The sequence below is a fragment of the Carcharhinus amblyrhynchos genome, chromosome 7, assembly GCF_965287045.1.
Source record: "Carcharhinus amblyrhynchos chromosome 7, sCarAmb.v2.hapA, whole genome shotgun sequence".
Lineage (NCBI taxonomy): Eukaryota > Metazoa > Chordata > Chondrichthyes > Carcharhiniformes > Carcharhinidae > Carcharhinus > Carcharhinus amblyrhynchos.
The window spans coordinates 125,315,135-125,333,680 of NC_137330.1; the positions used below are offsets into that span (position 1 = coordinate 125,315,135).

An 18,546-nucleotide genomic window follows, 5' to 3' on the forward strand; every position below is an offset into this window, starting at 1 on the left:
CAGTACAAGCACAAAATGCCTCATAAAAATTAAAAACAAAAACTAAACTATCGTTAAAATTTCCACATTTAACTGGTCATTGAGTTTCCATAAATTTACAATTAAACCTGATATAAATTAACGTAGACACATACCGAATCACAGGCACACAGGTTTCCAGGATGGAAAGTTCAGATTAGATCGCTGCTGAACTGCAAATTTTCTCTGATTTTGACAACTTTCATAGCTTAATTATGTAAGAACATAAGAACATAAGAAATAGGAGCAGGAGTAGGCCATCTAGTCCTTCAAGCCTGCCCCTCCATTCAATAAGATCATGACTGATCTGAAGTGGATCAGTTCCACTTTCCCGCTTTCTCCCCATAACCCTTAATTCCCTGGCCTGTCAAAAACCTATCTACCTGTGTCTTAAATATATTTAGCGAGGTAGCCTCCACCACTTCAACGGGCAGAGAATTCCAGAGATTCACCACCATGAAGAAGTTCCTCCTCAACTCCGATCTAACTGCCCCCCACTTATCTTGAGGCTGTGCCCTCTCGTCCTGCTATTCCTTCTAAGTGGGAAGAATCTCTCTACCTCGACCTTATCCATCCCTTTCATTATCTTATGTGTCTCTATAAGATCCCCCCTCATCCTTCTAAACTCCAATGAGTACAGACCCAGTCTATTTAGTCTCTCTTTTTAGGCTAACCCCCTTATCTCCGGTATCAGCCCGGTGAACCTTCTCTGCACTCCCTCCGAGGCCAATATATCCTTCTGCAAGTGCGGCGACCAAAACTGCACACAATACTCCAGCTGCGGCCTCACCAGTACCCTGTACAATTGCACCAAGACCTCCCTACTTTTATATTCTACCCTCCCTCGCTATAAAGGCCAGCATACCATTCGCCTTCTTGATCACCTGCTGCACCTGCAGACTGGGTTTTTGCGACTTATGCACAAGGACCCCCAGGTCCCTCTGCACCGTAGCATGCTGCAGCTTTTCACCCTTTAAATAGTAATCCCTCCTACTATTATTTCTGCCAAAGTGGATAACCTCACATTTGCTAACATTATACTCCATTTGCCAGGTCCTCGCCCACTCACTTAGCCTATCCAGATCCCTCTGCAGACTTTCCACGCCCTCCGCGCAATTTGCTTTTCCACTCATCTTCATGTCATCGGCAAATTTCGTCACCCTACACTCATCCCCCTCCTCCAGATCATCTCTGTAAATGGTAAAAGCTGAGGCCCCAGCACCGATCCCTGCGGCACTCCACTAGTCACCAACCGCCAATCAGAATAGCACCCATTGATACCAACTCTCTGCTTCCTATTAGACAACCAATCCTCTATCCACGCTAACACCTTACCCCCAACTCCATGCACCCTAACCTTCTGAAGCAACCTTTTGTGAGGCACCTCCCAACACCCAATTCAAACACCCAATTCAATCTTTTGAAATGTTCAAACAGTCCAAATTTCTTTTAGGTAGAAATTCATTGTTAATGTTTTAACTTTAACTGAATCAATAATCACAACCATGTCCTATCATCATTGTTTTTCAGTCAGCTGCAGTAATCTGCAACACAGCTATGGGAGTTGCCCTCCCCATATATTTCAGAACGAGTTTGTTTTTCTAAGTACAAGCTTGAGATAAGCTTTCTCAGTTTTTAATCACTTGTTTGAAGCTTCCAGCACTCTTAATACACAACGAGCATCAATTGGAATCCATCCCTGTTTTCAACTTTGCTGATTAACAGACTAATTGGGGAGAAAATCTGTGACAATGCCATTATAGTTTTTTGTTTATATAATGAGCTTTTTGGAATTTAGTAATTGTGTAGGGGAGTTGAGTTAAGACTAAGACAAGATCAGCCATGATCATATTGAGTAGCTGAGCAGACTTGAGGGACTGAATTGTCTACTCCTGTTCCAAGGTCTTATGTTCTTATGTATATGATACACAATTGAACTTGGAAAGGTTTTCATCATTAGTATTTTGTTCTCGACAGTTCCAACCTTTTGATGATTTCTTCGCAAAAGGAGGCACAAAATCAATTGTGTTCTTTTACCAAGAAGCTGAACCACCTGCAGTAGGTAAATGTTATTAATATGTTGTTAATAAAACATGATTAATCTGGATGTATATTTTCTTTAATATGCACACAATCTTAAATATAACCTCCAATTAGCCGTACTATTTATAATAAAATGATCAAATTTTATTCAATTCTGTTTTGCACATAGTGGGATTTTAATGAATGACTTTCCAGTGGTTATTTCACTCCCTAAACCCATGGCCATCAAATGCACCACAATGAAAACAAACAATTGGAGAAATGCACAGTGTAAATTCTATGGATGGGAGCTTGAACAAAATTGCTTGCGGGGGCTCAAGATCTAGTGAAATCTGGAAATTGCCAATCTTACCAGCAAGATCGCAATCTCCGATTTCTGTCACTCCTCGCTGGCGACGTAATCAGCTTCATGCCTATCATTGGTGAGAACACGACTTGCATTTATTTAAATAAATTGTAGTCTAATTAAAGACCTTCCTCGCCTGATTTTCCCCTCATCCAATTTTTGTATTTCACTGATATGGTGTCCCATCGGCGAGGTTTACAACAGGCTCCCCGAGGCATGAACCTGTCATGGAGATCCCCAAGGGGGCGCAAAGTACTATGTAACGTGAGCTGGCCTTTGTAGGAGACTTATGTGCAGGGACTCATCTATTTGTGATGCCTGGGAGAGCAGACACTGCAAGCAATAGCGATACCAGTGATGATCGGTGGGAGAAAGGAAAGGCAATGCCGGTGATGATGGGTTGTTGGAAGGGGGGATGCCTGCAATAATGTGGGTACTGGAGGGAATGCCAGTGATCATGGTGGGAGTCTCAGAGATGGGGGCCGACCCCAACAATGATTAATTCCAAACTCTAAAAGTTCCCATCCTGCCACAGTGATGTGCGAGCCACATCCACTTTTTTTGGCAGATAAAGTGACAAGATCCAGAGAGAAAACTGACCCAGGGAGCTGAAGAATTCCACATCAGTTATCTCACCAGAACTGACACCTTTCCAAATTCTTGTAAGATTCCGTCTGCATTAATTGACTCTTTAATTGTAATCAGCCAGTGGGAATTATCAGGAATGTGTTCTTGCAAAAAAGGAGCCCACTGAAATTGTGACTGTGGGTTCAGTTCGCTGTGTATATCTCAAAATAAAGGTTTTTGATTTGCATGTTATGCCTCCAAAATGGACTACAATGTTTTTAGGGTGTAAAATTGCTTTAGGTCAGTCCTTTGAAGTCATCAATTTGGGGATAGCATTTCACAAGTGGCAGACAGGAACTCCATGGGAATGCTGCCTGTATTTTTAAAATGAACAGTTGACAACCATTTAAAATCATTTACAAGACACTAGACCACAATTTTACTAGCCTTCAGCAATTAACCTTCAGCAAGATACAAGGAGCCTTAGAACTTCAACTTTTAAGAGCAAAAATTGGTTGGCAGTTTTGTCTGCAGCCATGGAAAGAGACGTTTTTCTTCAAAGAAAAGAAGTAATTCAGAGACCATTAATATGTGCTTGAACTTCTTTGATGTAGTGTATTCCCTCTAGGGAGATCACTTGAGATGGATTTGAGAGGAAAGTCAGGTGGGCTGAATGGCAGCAACTAGTGGTAGGATAACCATGTTAGTGTTCAAGTGTCATGGATATCATTAATTCATGAGGAACAAAGAACAAAGAACAAAACAGCCCGGGAAACAGGCCCTTCAGCCCAGTGAGCCCGTGCCGCCATTTTAAAATTATGAGTCCCCCCTCCACCCATGACCCTTGTCTATGCTTATGGCATTCCACATTGAGGGAAGACTAATTTAGGGACAATTTGTTACACCAATCAGCCTAATAGCACATCTTTGGGGTGTGGGAGGGAACTGGAGCACCCGACTAAATAGACTGGGCCTGTACTCATTGGAGTTTAGAAGGATGAGGGGGGATTTTATAAAGATGTATAAGATAATGAAGGGGATGGATAGGGTAGAGGTAGAGAGATTCTTCCCGCTTAGAAAGGATAGCAGGACTAGAGGGCACAGCCTCAAGATAAGGTGGGGGGGCAGTTTAGATCAGAGTTGAGGAGGAACTTCTTCACTCAAAGGGTGGTGAATCTCTGGAATTCTCGGATCGTTGAAGTGGTGGAGGTTAGCTCGCTAAATATATTGAAGTCACGGGTAGATAGGTTTCTGATAGACAGGGGAATTAAGGGTTATGGGGAGAGGGCGGGAAAGTGGAACTGATCCACTTCAGATCAGCCATGATCTTATTGAATGGCGGGGCAGGCTCGAAGGGCTAGATGGCCTACTCCTGCTCCTATTTCTTATGTTCTTATGCCTCTTGGGTCACCATTGCAGCAGGCTGTGGTATTCATGAACCGCAAGGGATTCCACTTCCTTAACATCCTACTCTACTGCGACCATTTAATGTTCATCATGCATGTATGTGCCCATTTCCTCAGGAGCACCATGACAGTAATACCTTGGGCCACTTGCAAATACCAACCATCTTTAACGGGAGAGCAGTGACTGGAGGGATGACTCCTCGGGGACAAGGGGTACACTGATGACACCAGTGTGGAGGCCACAAATATCAGCTGAGACACAACACAGTGAGACTCATGCTTCCACATGCATGCTGATGGAGCAGGCCATTGGACTGCTGAAGATGTGGTTTCAGTGCCGACCGGGGCGATGTCCTACAATATGGCCCCAAGAGGAAGGATCTCCTGCATTATTGTGGTGTTTTATGATATGTGGGACTGAAGGTGTATTACTCGGAGGGAGGGCAAAGTCAGATGAGCTGGACACTCCCAGGGTCAGCTGAGTGGAAGGCCCTGGGCTGTGCCCCTGTCAATCCTCACTCCTGGCTGCCTGATAGTCCCAGTGCTCCTCCATGGGTAGAGGGGCAGCTGGAGTGAACAAAGAGCAAGAACAAAGAACAACCCAGCACGGGAAACAGGCCCTTTGGCCCAATGACCCTGCGCCTCCACATCCTCCTACACCTACCCTGCCCTGTGTGTATGTGAGTGGAACTAACTTAGCCAGATTCAGGGGAGAATCCTGTCAATTTGGTATACCAATCAGCCTAAGAGCACATCTGTGGGGTGTGGGAGGAAACCGGAGTGCCTGGAGGAAACCCACGCGACCGCAGGGAGAATGTGCAAACTCCCACAGACACAGGCCCAAATCCATGTATCTGCACAGCTAACAGTGGTCCAGAAGCTTTACCGTCCTCTGGCGTTGGCATTCATAGATTTCCACTAGTATCTGCATGATGAAATTGATGCCCTGCACCATGGAGCTTATGCCCTCAGACTAGGAGAACATGAAATGAACCATAGTGCAGACATCCCTTGTCCTGGAGTGCACATCCTGCATCTAGGTCTTCACCATGGACACTATCTTTGCAGTAATGGCCTCATTTTGCTGAAGTGACAGCACTATCTCCTCAGACAAAAGGCGATGGGACTCTTCCAGTCCACCTTGCAGACTGAAGAGGTATGCTCGTGACTCTGCCTTTGTAGTTCCATCAGCTCTGTGATGACTGGACCCAGGGACGCATCATCAGCCAGCGACCCAGCAGATTCCTGGCCTCCACATCCCTTCAAGTGCTGTGGTTTCCTGGGACATTCCTTCCTTTGCCTGCTGTGGATCTTCAGGTGTGAAGTGCTGACCAGTGAGTGACCTAGAAGTTAGCCTACTTACTGAACTGTAGACCTGTTGAAAATGGCACCGGCCTGTCATCATGCCAGCATCCACTGAATATCTGGTTTCACTTCAGGTATGATTCAAATGGCTCACTAAGGAGTTTTTAGCAAACAAAGTTAATACAGAAATATAGTTAACACGTGTATCATAAAAATATTAGCAATAACTTTTATCAATTACAGACAAAACAAAACAACCACGAAAATGCATAGCTCTTAACAAATATATCTCAGATGTTCCAATCACATTAACACCTCTTTCCATTGGTTTAACACAGCAAAGACTAATGTTCATATGATACTGGAACTGAGTCTTTTGAATGAATGGTACAATTCTCTTGAGGCACACACAGACAAACTTAGAACCAGAACAGCTTCTCAGAACATCAGGGAGAGACTCTGGTCCAGCCACCAACAGCAGGTTCTTTGCTCCAGGAAGCCTTGCTTTCAGTTAACCAGCAGGATTACCAAAACCGGGGAGAGAAAGAGAGAGACATTTCTTTCCAGCTAAAACTAAAACTCTGCCAGCCAGACAGAAAACGAAACCTTAAAATCACTAGGGAAAGAAAAACTGTCCAGGACATATGATCTTCCTCTGCACAATGCACAGTCATAGAACATGCCAGAGTAAAAAAAAACAAATTCTATTTAAGTAGCGATAAAAGGACTTCTACAGACAGCCTGGTGCCACAATGAAAACCACTGAAGCTGTGAGAACTGCAGAAAACACGATTTAAAAAAAGCTTTCTCAAAGGTACACTAATGTCGTAGAAGTCCTAGAGACAGTGCTCACTAATAACACGCTCACACAAAAATGAGCATTCCCCAGTCCATTGGCCCCTCCAGTGTGAGAGGCTGGGAAAATTGGAACTTGGAAACTTGCTGTCCGCATTGTGCACTCTGGATTTTGAGCATGTACCACCATTCACACAGATGAAAATTGCAGGCTGAAAATGCCCCCCTAAATAAACATGAAAAGATTAACTATGATACAATATTCCTTTATCCCACTTTGTTTTCACAGATGGAGTCATGATTTGGACTATTCTCCAGAATCGGTTGCATTCTTGGACACACAGATCTCCATCAAGGTCGGTCACCTCAGCACCTCACTGTACCGCAAGCCCACAGATAATCTTACGATGCTCCACTTCTCCAGCTTCCACCCTAAACATGTTAAAGAGGCCATCCCCTATGGACAAGCCCTCCTTACACACAGGATCTGCTCAGATGAGGAGGGTTGGAACAGACACCTCCAAACTCTGAAAGATGTCCTCATAAGAACCGGATATGGTGCTTGACTCATCGATCGACAGTTCCGACGCGCCACAGCGAAAAACCGCATCAACCTCCTCAGAAGACAAACACGGGACACGATGGACAGACTACCCTTTGTCGTCCAATACTTCCCCGGAGGGGAGAAGCTATGACATCTTCTCCGGAGTCTTCAACATGTCATTGATGAAGATGAACATCTCACCAGGGCCATCCCCACACCCCCACTTCTTGCCTTCAAACAACCGCACAGCCTCAAACAGATCATCGTCTGCAGCAAACTACCCAGCCTTCATGATAACAGTGACACAACACCACACAACTCTGCCACAGCAACCTCTGCAAGACATGCCAGATCATCAACAATGGATGCCATCGTCTCACGTGAGAACACCATCCACCAGGTACACATACTCTTGCAACTCGGCCAACGTTGTCTACCTAATATGCTGCAGGAAAGGGACTCCCGAAGAATGGTACATTGGAGAGACCATGCAGATGCTATGACGGATGAATGAACACCGTTCGACAATCATCAGGCAAGACTGTTCCCTTCCTGTTGGCGAACACATCAGAGGTCACAGGCATTCAGCTTCTGATCTTTGGGTAAACATTCTCCAAAGTGGCTTTCATGACATATGACAGCGCAGAGTTGCTGAGCAGAGACTGATCGCCAAGTTCTGCACACATGAGGATGGCCTCAACCAGGATCTTGGGTTCATGTCACACTGTCTGTAACCCCCGTCACTTGCCTGAACTTGCCTGTCCTGTCTGGAGACAATACACATCTCTTTAACCTATGCTTAATGCTATCTCCATTCACATTATCTGCACTTTTAAAACTTGAATAGCAGACTAGCTGTAAAGACTTGCATTCTAATCAGTATTCTACAAACTGTGTGTGCCTTTATATGCCCTGTTTGTGAGCAGAACTCTCCACTCACCTGACGAAGGAACAGCGTTCTGAAAGATTGTGGCATTTACTATCAAATAAACCCGTTGGACTTTAACCTGGTGTTGTGATACTTTTTACTGTGTTCACAGATGTACACAGATCTTTAAGGATAATGCAAGTTAAAAATATATCTTATTAAACTATAATTTTCTCAATAGATACCCAGTCCACATAAACCAATAGGTCAACTGTGGTCAGACACAATACATTGTGATTCCAAGTGGCAGATGGCGTCCGATATAATGTCTATGGATTTCTCATAAAATCCACCTAGATGTTTATTACACTGTGATAATCCCCATGCGTTCTATGGAGAATCACTAATTGATCTCCCTGATCGCAATGAATATGAGTTCCCGTAATAGTAGATAACCTGTCCAGGTGGAACTTATTAGCCCTTTATAAAGCATACACAGGGTAGGGCAGAATTATTGTCTCAGCTGGGACCTATCTATGCATACCATGGAGCAATGGCTTAATTTTGTGTTTAACAAATACCATTCCTTTCCAGTTGGGCTTTCTGAGTTAAAAGATTGGTGATGAGGAACAAGGAATATTTTTGACAACCTTGCCTTTCAGCGAACCCGGTAAGACAGTAACAGGGAGATATTGAAAATGCCACTACTCAGGAATTGGAGCCATCTGATACAGATATGGAAGATAGGCCCCAGTCCACCAAATGAATGAGACACTTCTTCTCTGGAGACAGGTTAGAACGGGATGACCGACAAAATGTCATCCTCTTGACTGCTTGTGGGGCCCCATCTAAAACATCAGAAAGAGTTTCAGCTACCTTGCAGTCATGGATTCAAAATCATTTTAATGAACTGATAGATTTGGTCACACTATGGCCCCAAACCATATTACAGGTTTAATGCAGCAAATAGACTTTCCGGGAACCCAGTTACTGAATTCTTGAAGAGAGTACGAAAATTAACAAAACACTGAGTATGGGCCAGCAGTTCCAGAAATATTAAGGAACTGCTCATATGTGGAATAAATAATAAATCACATTGTGACCAAAGGAAGCTACTGATTGAGTCAAAATTGGACATTAAGAAATCCATAGAACTGGCTATTTCTTTTGAAAATGTTAATAAAGGGGCCCAGGAGCTTCAAGGATCCATAGACAACACTGTACTCAGCCTTGGGTGACCCCCAAACCGCAGAAACAAGACCCCAGCAGTTAACAGGCAGAGTGGGGGCTAATGGGTGCTATTCGGATTGGCGGTTGGTGACTAGTGGAGTGCCCCAGGGGTCGGTGCTGGGGCCTCAGCTATTTACCATTTATATAGGTGATCTGGAGGAGGGAACCGAGTGTATGGTGTCAAAATTTGCTGATGACACCAAGATTAGTGGAACGGCAAATTGCGCGGAGGGTGTGGAGAGTCTGCAGAAGGATCTAGATAGGCTGGGCAATGGGCCAGGAACTGGCAAATGGAAATTAATGTTGGCAAGTGCGAGGTGGTCCACTTTGGTAGGAATAAAGGTAGGAAGGACTATTACTTACATGGCGAAAAACTGCAGCAGGCGACGGTGCAGAGGGACCTCGGGGTCCTTGTGCATGAGTCGCAAAAACCCAGCCTGCAGGTGCAGCAGGTGGTCAGGAAGGCGAATGGGATGCTGGCCTTCATAGCGAGGGGGATTGAATATAAAAGTAGGGAGGTCTTGCTGCAGCTGTATAGGGCATTGGTGAGGCCGCAGCTGGAGTACTGTGTGCAGTTTTGGTTGCTGCACTTACGCAAGGATATTTTGGCCTTGGAGGGAGTGCAGAGGAGGTTTACTCGGCAAATGCCGGAGTTGAGGGGGTTGAGCTATGAGGAGAGGCTGAATAAACTAAGCTTGTACTCGTTAGAGTTTAGAAGAATGAGGGGAGATCTCATTGAGACATATAAGATGATGAATGGGATGGATAGGATAGAGGTGGAGAGGCTCTTCCCGCTCAGAAAGGACAGTAGGACTAGGGGGCACAGCCTCAAGATAAAGGGGGGGCAGTTTAGAACGGAGTTGAGGAGGAACTTCTTCACTCAAAGGGTGGTGAATCTCTGGAATTCTCTGCCCGTTGAAGTGGTGGAGGCTGCCTCGCTAAATATTTTTAAGACACGGGTTGATGGGTTTTTGATAAGCGAGGGGATTAAGGGTTATGGGGAGAGGGCGGGAATGTGGAACTGAGCCACGACAGATCAGCCATGATCTTATTGAATGGCGGGGCAGGCTCAAAGGGCTAGATGGCCTACGCCTGCTCCTATTTCTTATGTTCTTATGTAACACTCACATCTCCCATTTGTTGCCAAGGAAGGGCGATTGGATGACGAGGTCATAAAATCCCAGAACTGGACAGAAGGTTTCTCCACAATGTAATGAGGAGCGAACTGTACTTCCAGTCAAATGCAGATGCCTTAGACAAGGCTATTGAAACAGACAAAATGCTTATCACCTAGGCCAAAGGACAAAGCCACATTGAGACAGGGCTTTCCAAATATATTAGCTCGAGGATGGGTAATTGACACCTCTAAATTGCAACACTGCACCCAAAATGGTACCAATCAAGGTACAACTCCAGGTAATATGCCACCCCTGAGACATGGAGGTAAGTAGAGATGCTGCAGAATCCATCATTGGGGTGCACACCTTTCGGAAACTCTGGGCATCTTGCTTTTAAGCTTGTGAGATACCAAGGCTAGAATATCCACCATTGGGACCACTGAAACCCCTGTTATTGATGGGTAACAGACAGTCCAATTCCTCGGTGTAAGGACAAGGGCCCAGCCTTTTGGGAAGGGATTAACTGTAGGAAATCTGTCTGGGTTGGCATCAAATCTTTAAAATGGGTACTTGCGAGATATACAAAGTCATTGGGAAGTATCCTGAAATGTGCCAAGAAGGCCTTGGAAAGATTAAAGTTGCCAGGGCCAAGATCTATGTAGACCCAGAGGCCCAATCTAAATATTTCTACATACAACCAGAACCCTATGCCCTGCATGCCAATGTAGAGACTGATTTGGAACATCTGGAGGAATTTGACATTATATGCCCAGTATATAGGAAGGGGTATAGAGTACAAGAGCTGGCATCTAATGCTACAGTTGTACAGAACGTTGGTTAGATCGCATTTGGAGTACTGCGTCCAGTTCTGGTCACCATACTACCAGAAGGATGTGGAGACCCTGGAGAGAGTGCAGAGGAGGTTTACCAGGATGCTGCCTGGTATGGAAGGACTGGGTTATGAGGAAAGATTGCGTAAACTGGGGCTCTTTTCCTTAGAAAGACGGAGATTAAGGGGGAATCTAATAGAGGTGTATAAAATAATGAAGGGTATAGATAGAATAAACAGTGGCAGGCTTTTTCCTAGATTGGAGACAAATATCACAAAGGGCCACGGGCTTAAGGTGAAGGGGGAGAGGTATAATTTGGATGCTTGAGGGAGGTTTATCACACAGAGGGTTGTGGGGGTATGGAACGCACTGCCAAGTAAGGTGGTGGAAGCAGGCACACTGGACTTGTTTAAGGTTTACTTAGATAGACACATGAGCGAAACAGGGATGATGGAGGGTTATAGGAGACGGTTTTAAATAAGGATCAGAGCCTCGGGACGTTCCTGGAAATCAACTGTTACAAGTGTTGATGTTTTTTCTCTTTTACTCCGCAGGTGCGTCGGTCCACCCTGTTGTCTAACGAGGGGCATGCACGCGGTGGGTCGTGTGTGGGCTGCCCTTGGATGTTTTGAGAGTGGCCTAGTACTTTGCGTCGTTTGTGTATGCTTAAAACTGGACCAGCAGATGGGCACTGCAACTGCTCAGTGACTATCACTGTTAGCTGTGCAGATACATGGATTTGGGCCAGTGTCTGTGGGAGTTTGCGCATTCTCCCTATGATTGCGTGGGTTTCCTCCGGGTGCTCCGGTTTCCTCCCACACCCCAAAGAAGTGTTCCTAGGCTGATTGGTGTAACAAATTGTCCCTAAATTATTCTCCCCTGGATCTGGTTTCCAATGGGGGTACCATAAGCTTAGACATGGGTCAAGGGTGGAGGAGGAAAAACACATGGTTAAGATGGCGGCGCGGGCTCGTTGGGCCAAAGAGCCTGTTTCCCATGCTGTGTTGTTCTTTGTTCTTTGTACAATTTGCCAAATTGGCCATGCCTGTAGTCCCAGTTTGAAAACCAGACACCATGGTCAGTGTCTGTGGAGGTTATAAATTGATGTTCAACAGAGCTTCCTGCTTAGACAGATACCCCGTGCTATGTATAGAAGACTTGTACGCAAAACTGCCCGGGGGGGGAAATCACATATTTTCCAAATTACGAGGCACTCCTACTTCCAGCTGGAGATTGAGGTGTCATCCAAGAAGTACATCACTATTAACACTCACCAAGGGCTGCATGAGCACATTCACTTGCCTTTTGGGGTGTGGTTGGCTTGTGCCATTTTTCAAAGGGTGTTGAAGTTGCAGTCTTTCTGGATGACGTTTTAATCTCAAGAACTACTATAAAGGAATGTTTGGAGACTTTGGAGGAGGAGTTACGGCATTTCTCTGAGGATAGTGACAGGCTAAATGTGTGTCCAGGTAAATTATGTACCTTGGGTACAGAATCAACAAGGATGGATTGCAGAAAATGCTGGAAAATCTCAGCAGGTCTGACAGCATCTGCGGAGAGACAATAGAACCAATGTTTTGAGTCCAAATGACCTTAAATGACGACTTGAAATGTTGGCTCTATTTTCTCCCTGCAGATGCTGTCAGACCTGCTGAGATTTTCCAGCATTTTCTGTTTTTGTTCCAGATTCCAGCATCTGCAATATTTTGCTTTTGGGATAGAGTGCACTCTGTCAAAGAGGAGGTGAAGGCCATAAAAGGGGCTCTGACTCCAAGGAACACAATGGAATTGAAGTCTTCCCTAGGTCTCATAAATTACTATGGGTAACTCATACTGAATCTGGCATAAAGAAAAATCAGAAATGGCTGCGGCAAATGCCACCAGAGAAAGCCTTTACAAGTGTTAAACAGCAATTGCTGTTGACAAATATATTAACCCATTATGACCTCTCAGTTGTAACCTGTAATGCCTCTGCTTATGGGTAGGAGCAGTAGTGTCTCATTGTTAGGACGATGGGACAGAACGTCCAATTGTGTGTGCTTCACGAACCCTAGTGGATGCAGGAAGGAATTATGCCAGATCAAGAAGGAAGGATTGTCCAAGGTATTCGCAGTAATAAAGTTCGACCAATACATCTGTGGTTGGCATTTCACCATGGTAATGGATCTCAAACCTTTGTTAGAATAGAAGCGTAGAATCCCTATAGTGCAGAAAGAGGCCATTCAAACCATTGAGCCTGCACCCACCATAATCCCAACCAGGCCGTATCATTGTAACCCCACATATTTACTCTGCTAATCCCCTAACATTAGGGTCAATTTTGCCTGGCCAATCGACCTAACCTGCACATGTTTAGAATGTGGGAGGAAACAGGAGCGCCCGGAGGAAACCTACACAGACATGGGGAGAATGTGCAAGGGGTAGGCACAGTAAGTAATCTCACAACAGCAGGTTAGAGTCCAACAGATTTATTTGGTAGCACAAGCTTTCGGAGCGCTGCTAAGTGCAGGATTTGTTTCACAAACAGGGCATATATAGACACAAGCTCAATTGGGTTTGTGTCTATACATGCCCTCAAGTCATGAAGGGCATAAATAAGATGAACATACATAGGCTGGAAATTTACCGTTGCACCCACCACAGTAATTGGAGTGGACAAGGGTCAGATGATCAAAAGATCTATTGACCTTGGGCAGGATTTTACGGTTTTGAGATGGGGAATTAAAAACTTGAGGGCATAGGTTTAAGATGAGAAGGGAAACATTTAAAGGGGACCGCAGAGGATTGTGCGTATATGGAATGAGCTGCCAAAGAAAGTGGTTGAGGCAGGTACAATAGCAACATTTAAAAAGCATTTGGAAAGTACATGGATTGGAAAGGGCTGTGAGCCAAACATGGGTAATTAGGACTAGCTGAGAGGTCACCATGGTCAGCATGGATTGGTTGGGCCGAAGGGGCTACATGTGATGACGAAAGGTGCTGCCACAGCATTTTCAAAGCCACGTGTGTAATCAATTGCATTCCGAACTTTAGGGAAGCCTGAGATAGCTGCAAATCCCAGAAATTTAGCAAACTGTCTAGCTTCATTGAATATTATCTAAAAGTGATGCTTTGAGTAGTGTTCTTGTAAGCCATTTCCCCTACGTAATTGTTTCACTGGCGTCTGGAGAAAATGGCAAGTGAAGAGAAAACAAGACATTTTCGATGTTCAACATAGCAATATGAGGCTGTATGAGGTTTACTAGGCTGATACCAGAGTTGAGGGGGTTGAACTATGAGCAGAGGCTGAATAAACTAGAATAAACTGAATAAACTGTTACTTACATGGCGAAAAACTGCAGCAGGCGACGGTGCAGAGGGACCTCGGGGTCCTTGTGCATGAGTCGCAAAAACCCAGCCTGCAGGTGCAGCAGGTGGTCAGGAAGGCGAATGGGATGCTGGCCTTCATAGCGAGGGGGATTGAATATAAAAGTAGGGAGGTCTTGCTGCAGCTGTATAGGGCATTGGTGAGGCCGCAGCTGGAGTACTGTGTGCAGTTTTGGTTGCTGCACTTACGCAAGGATATTTTGGCCTTGGAGGGAGTGCAGAGGAGGTTTACTCGGCAAATGCCGGAGTTGAGGGGGTTGAGCTATGAGGAGAGGCTGAATAAACTAAGCTTGTACTCGTTAGAGTTTAGAAGAATGAGGGGAGATCTCATTGAGACATATAAGATGATGAATGGGATGGATAGGATAGAGGTGGAGAGGCTCTTCTCGCTCAGAAAGGACAGTAGGACTAGAGGGCACAGCCTCAAGATAAAGGGGGATGGTTTAGAACGGAGTTGAGGAGGAACTTCTTCACTCAAAGGGTGGTGAATCTCTGGAATTCTCCGCCTGTTGAAGTGGTGGAGGCTGCCTCGCTAAATATATTTAAGACGTGGGTTGATAGGTTTTTGATAGGCAAAGGGATTAAGGGTTATGGGGAGAGGGCGGGAATGTGGAACTGAGCCACCACAGATCAGCCATGATCTTATTGAATGGCGGGGCAGGCTCGAGGGGCTGGATGGCCTACCCCTGCTCCTATTTCTTATGTTCTTATGTTCTTATGTTATGTTATGTATGCAGTGAGCAGCCAGTTTACTTCATGAATTCAATGAATTTCAACCTAGCACTACTATGGCTGTGTTTGGGGCAGTCAGAGTTTGATGAGAGATATGCGGACTGGGCAGAACATGTGGAGCGGCTGCATCACTTTTTAACAATTGGAATAGAAGATGTGGTGAATCAGTGCTCTGTTGTCCTGAGTGTGTGCGGTCTCTGTACAGCTGCAGTAAGACATCCTTGCTTCTTTCCTTAAGTCTTCTTGCAATGAAGACCAACATATCATTGTCTTCTTAACAGCTTGCTGCACTTGTAACTGGTGTCAACAACACCCTTTGTGCATCAATATTTCCTAATCTATGACTATTTAAATAATACTCTGCTATTTTTTTCTTGCCAAAATGGATAACATAACATTTATTTATCCACATTATATTGTATCTGCAATATATTTTCCCACTCGCTCAACTTGTCTAAGTCACCTTAAAGCCTCTGAACATTCTCCTCTTCATTCATATTCCCACCAAGTTTCCAGAGGCTCAGTCATAGAAACGTAAAAGAATAGAAGCTAGAGGATGCCATTTGGCCTTTCGAATTTTCTCTCTAATTCATTATGATTATGGCTGGTTATCCAACTGAATAGCCTGATCCGGCCTTCCCTGCTTATATCCTTTGAACGCCCACCCTCCACCTTATGTGCTATATTTAATTTCTCCTTGAAAACATTCAATGTTTTGGCCTCAACTACTTGATGTGGTAGCGAATTCCACAGGCTGACCACTCTCTGAGTGAAGAAATCTTTCCTCATCTCTGTCCTAAATGGTACCTTGTCTAGTCCAGTTGGAATTTTCTAGGTTTAGAACATAGAACATAGAATATTATAGCGCAGTACAGGCCCTTCGGCCCTTGATGTTGTGCCGACCAGTGGAACCAACCTAATGACCCTCTAACCTAAACTATTTCAATGTTATTCATAGATGTGATAAAGGTTCTACGTGATAAAGTTTTAACATTTATTTATTAGTGTCACAAGTGCAATGAAGTTTCATTGCATTTAGAATATAAAAGCAGGGAGGTCTTGCTGCAACTGTACAGGGCACTGGTGAGGCAGCAGCTGGAGTACTGTGTGCAGTTTTGGTCGCCGCACTTGCGCAAGGATATTTTGGCCTTGGAGGGAGTGCAGAGGAGGTTCACTAGGCTGATACTGGAGTTGAGGGCGTTAGACTATGAAGAGAGTTTAAATAGACTGGGTCTGTACTCGTTGGAGTTTAGAAGGATGAGGGGGGATCTTATAGAGACGTATAAGATAATGAAAGGGATGGATAGGGTAGAGGTAGAGAGATTCTTCCCGCTCAGAAAGGGCAGCAGGACTAGAGGGCACAGCCTCAAGATGGGGGGGAGCAGTTTAGAACGGAGTTGAGGAGGAACTTCTTCACTCAAAGGGTGGTGAATCTCTGGAATTCTCTGCCCGTTGAAGTGGTGGAGGCTACCTTGCTAAATATATTTAAGTCACAGGTAGATAGGTTTTTGACAGACAAGGGAATTAAGGATTATGGGGAGAAAGCGGGAAAGTGGAACTGAGCCACTTCAGATCAGCCATGATCTTATTGAATGGCGGGGCAGGCTCGAAGTGCTCGATGGCCTACTCCTGCTCCTATTTCTTATGTTCTTATGTTTCTTATTGCAATGAAGTTACTGTGAAAATCCCTAGCTGCCACATGCTGGCACCTGTTCGGATACACTGAAGGAGAATTTTGCATGGCCAATACACCTAACCAACATGTCTTTTGGATTGTGGGAAGAAGCAACCGGGGGGAACTTACATAGACACATGGAGAATGTGTAGACTCCACACAGACAGTGACCAAAGCTGGGAATTGAACCTGGATCCCTGGCGCTTGGAGTGAAGGGGCTGCAGAGGAGATTCACCAGGATGCTGCCTGGGATGGAAGATTCAAGTTATGAAGAGAGGTTGGAGAGACTTGGATTGTTTTTTGTTGGAGCAGAGAAGATTGAGGGATGACCTGATCGAGGTGTATAAGATTGAGCGACATGGACAGGGCTGACAGGGAGCAGTTATACCCCTTGGTTAAAGGGTCAGACATGAGGGGACACTAATTCAAAGTGATGTTTAGGAGGGATGTGAGGAAAAGCCTTTTTACCCAAAGGGTGGTGATTGTTTGGAATGTGCTGCCTGGGAGAGACAGGTAGAGGTGGGTTGCCTCACATCCTTTAAAAAGTACCATGCATAGATTCCCTCCACAATCCTTCAGTAGACCAGCCCTTTCCCTGGCTACCCTCTTGCTGTTTTCATATGTACAAAATGCCTTAGGATTTTCCTTAATCCTGTTTGCCAAGGACTTTTCATGACCCCTTTTGCCTTCCTAATTCCTTCCTTAAATTCCTTCCCACATTCTTTATGTTCTTTAAGGGCATTATCTGTACTAAGCTTTTTAGACCTTATGAATGCTTCCTTTTCCTTTCTGACAAGGCTCATAATCTTCCTCATTATCCAGGATTCCTGACAGTTGTCACACTTATCCTTCTTCCTCACAGGTACATGCCGGTCCTGAATTCCAATTAACTCATATTTGAAAGACCCCCACATGTCGGATGTTGACCCTCAAACAGCCTCCCCCAATTTATACTCTCCAGGTCCTGTGTAATTTCGTTATAGTTAGTTTTCCCCCAATTTAACATATTCGCCCAAGACCACTCTTGTCCTTAACCACAAACACTTCAAAACTTATGGAATTATGATCACTATTCCCAAAATGCTCTCCTGCTGAAACTTCGATCACTTTTGTTCCCACTGGAGCGACAGAGGTTGAGGGGAGACCTGATAGAAGTCTACAGTATTATGAGCGGCATGGACAGAGTGGATAGTCAGAAGCTATTCCAGGGTGGAAGAGTCAGTTACTAGGGGGCATAGGTTTAAGGTGCAAAGGGCAAGGTTTAAAAGAGATATATGAGGCAGATTTTTTACACAGAGAGTAGTGGATGCCTGGAAGTTGTTGCTGGGGGAGGTAGTGGAAGGGGATGCAATAATGACCTTTAAGGAGCGTCTTGACAAGTACATGAATAGGATGGGAGTAGAGGGACATGGTTCTCAGAAGGGTAGGGGGTTTTAGTTAAGTCAGGCAGCATGGTCGGTGCAGGCTTGGAGGGCTGAAGGGCCTGTTGCTGTGCTGTAATTTTCTTTGATCTTTGTTCTTTGTACCTGGCCGGTCTCATTCCATAATACCAGGTCTAATATGGCTCCTTCCTGAGTTGAGCTATTTATATACTGTTTCAAGAAACTCTCCTGGAAACTCCTTACAAATTCTGCCCCATCCAAGCCCCTAGCAGCAAGTGAGTCCCAGTCAATATCGGGAAAGTTAACATCACCCACCATAAC

General features: G+C 44.9%; 1 protein-coding gene across 1 annotated transcript in view; it reads left to right on the forward strand.

Annotated features, from left to right (window-relative positions):
• Nucleotides 1-18,546, forward strand: part of LOC145345623 (dynein axonemal heavy chain 8-like) — a 1,557,438-nt gene that overhangs the window by 28,580 nt on the left and 1,510,312 nt on the right. Inside the window, exon 7 of the mRNA XM_080193457.1 lies at nt 1,996-2,080. Within this exon, the coding sequence (XP_080049583.1) occupies nt 1,996-2,080 (85 nt within the window). The remainder of the gene's footprint in view (nt 1-1,995; nt 2,081-18,546) is intronic.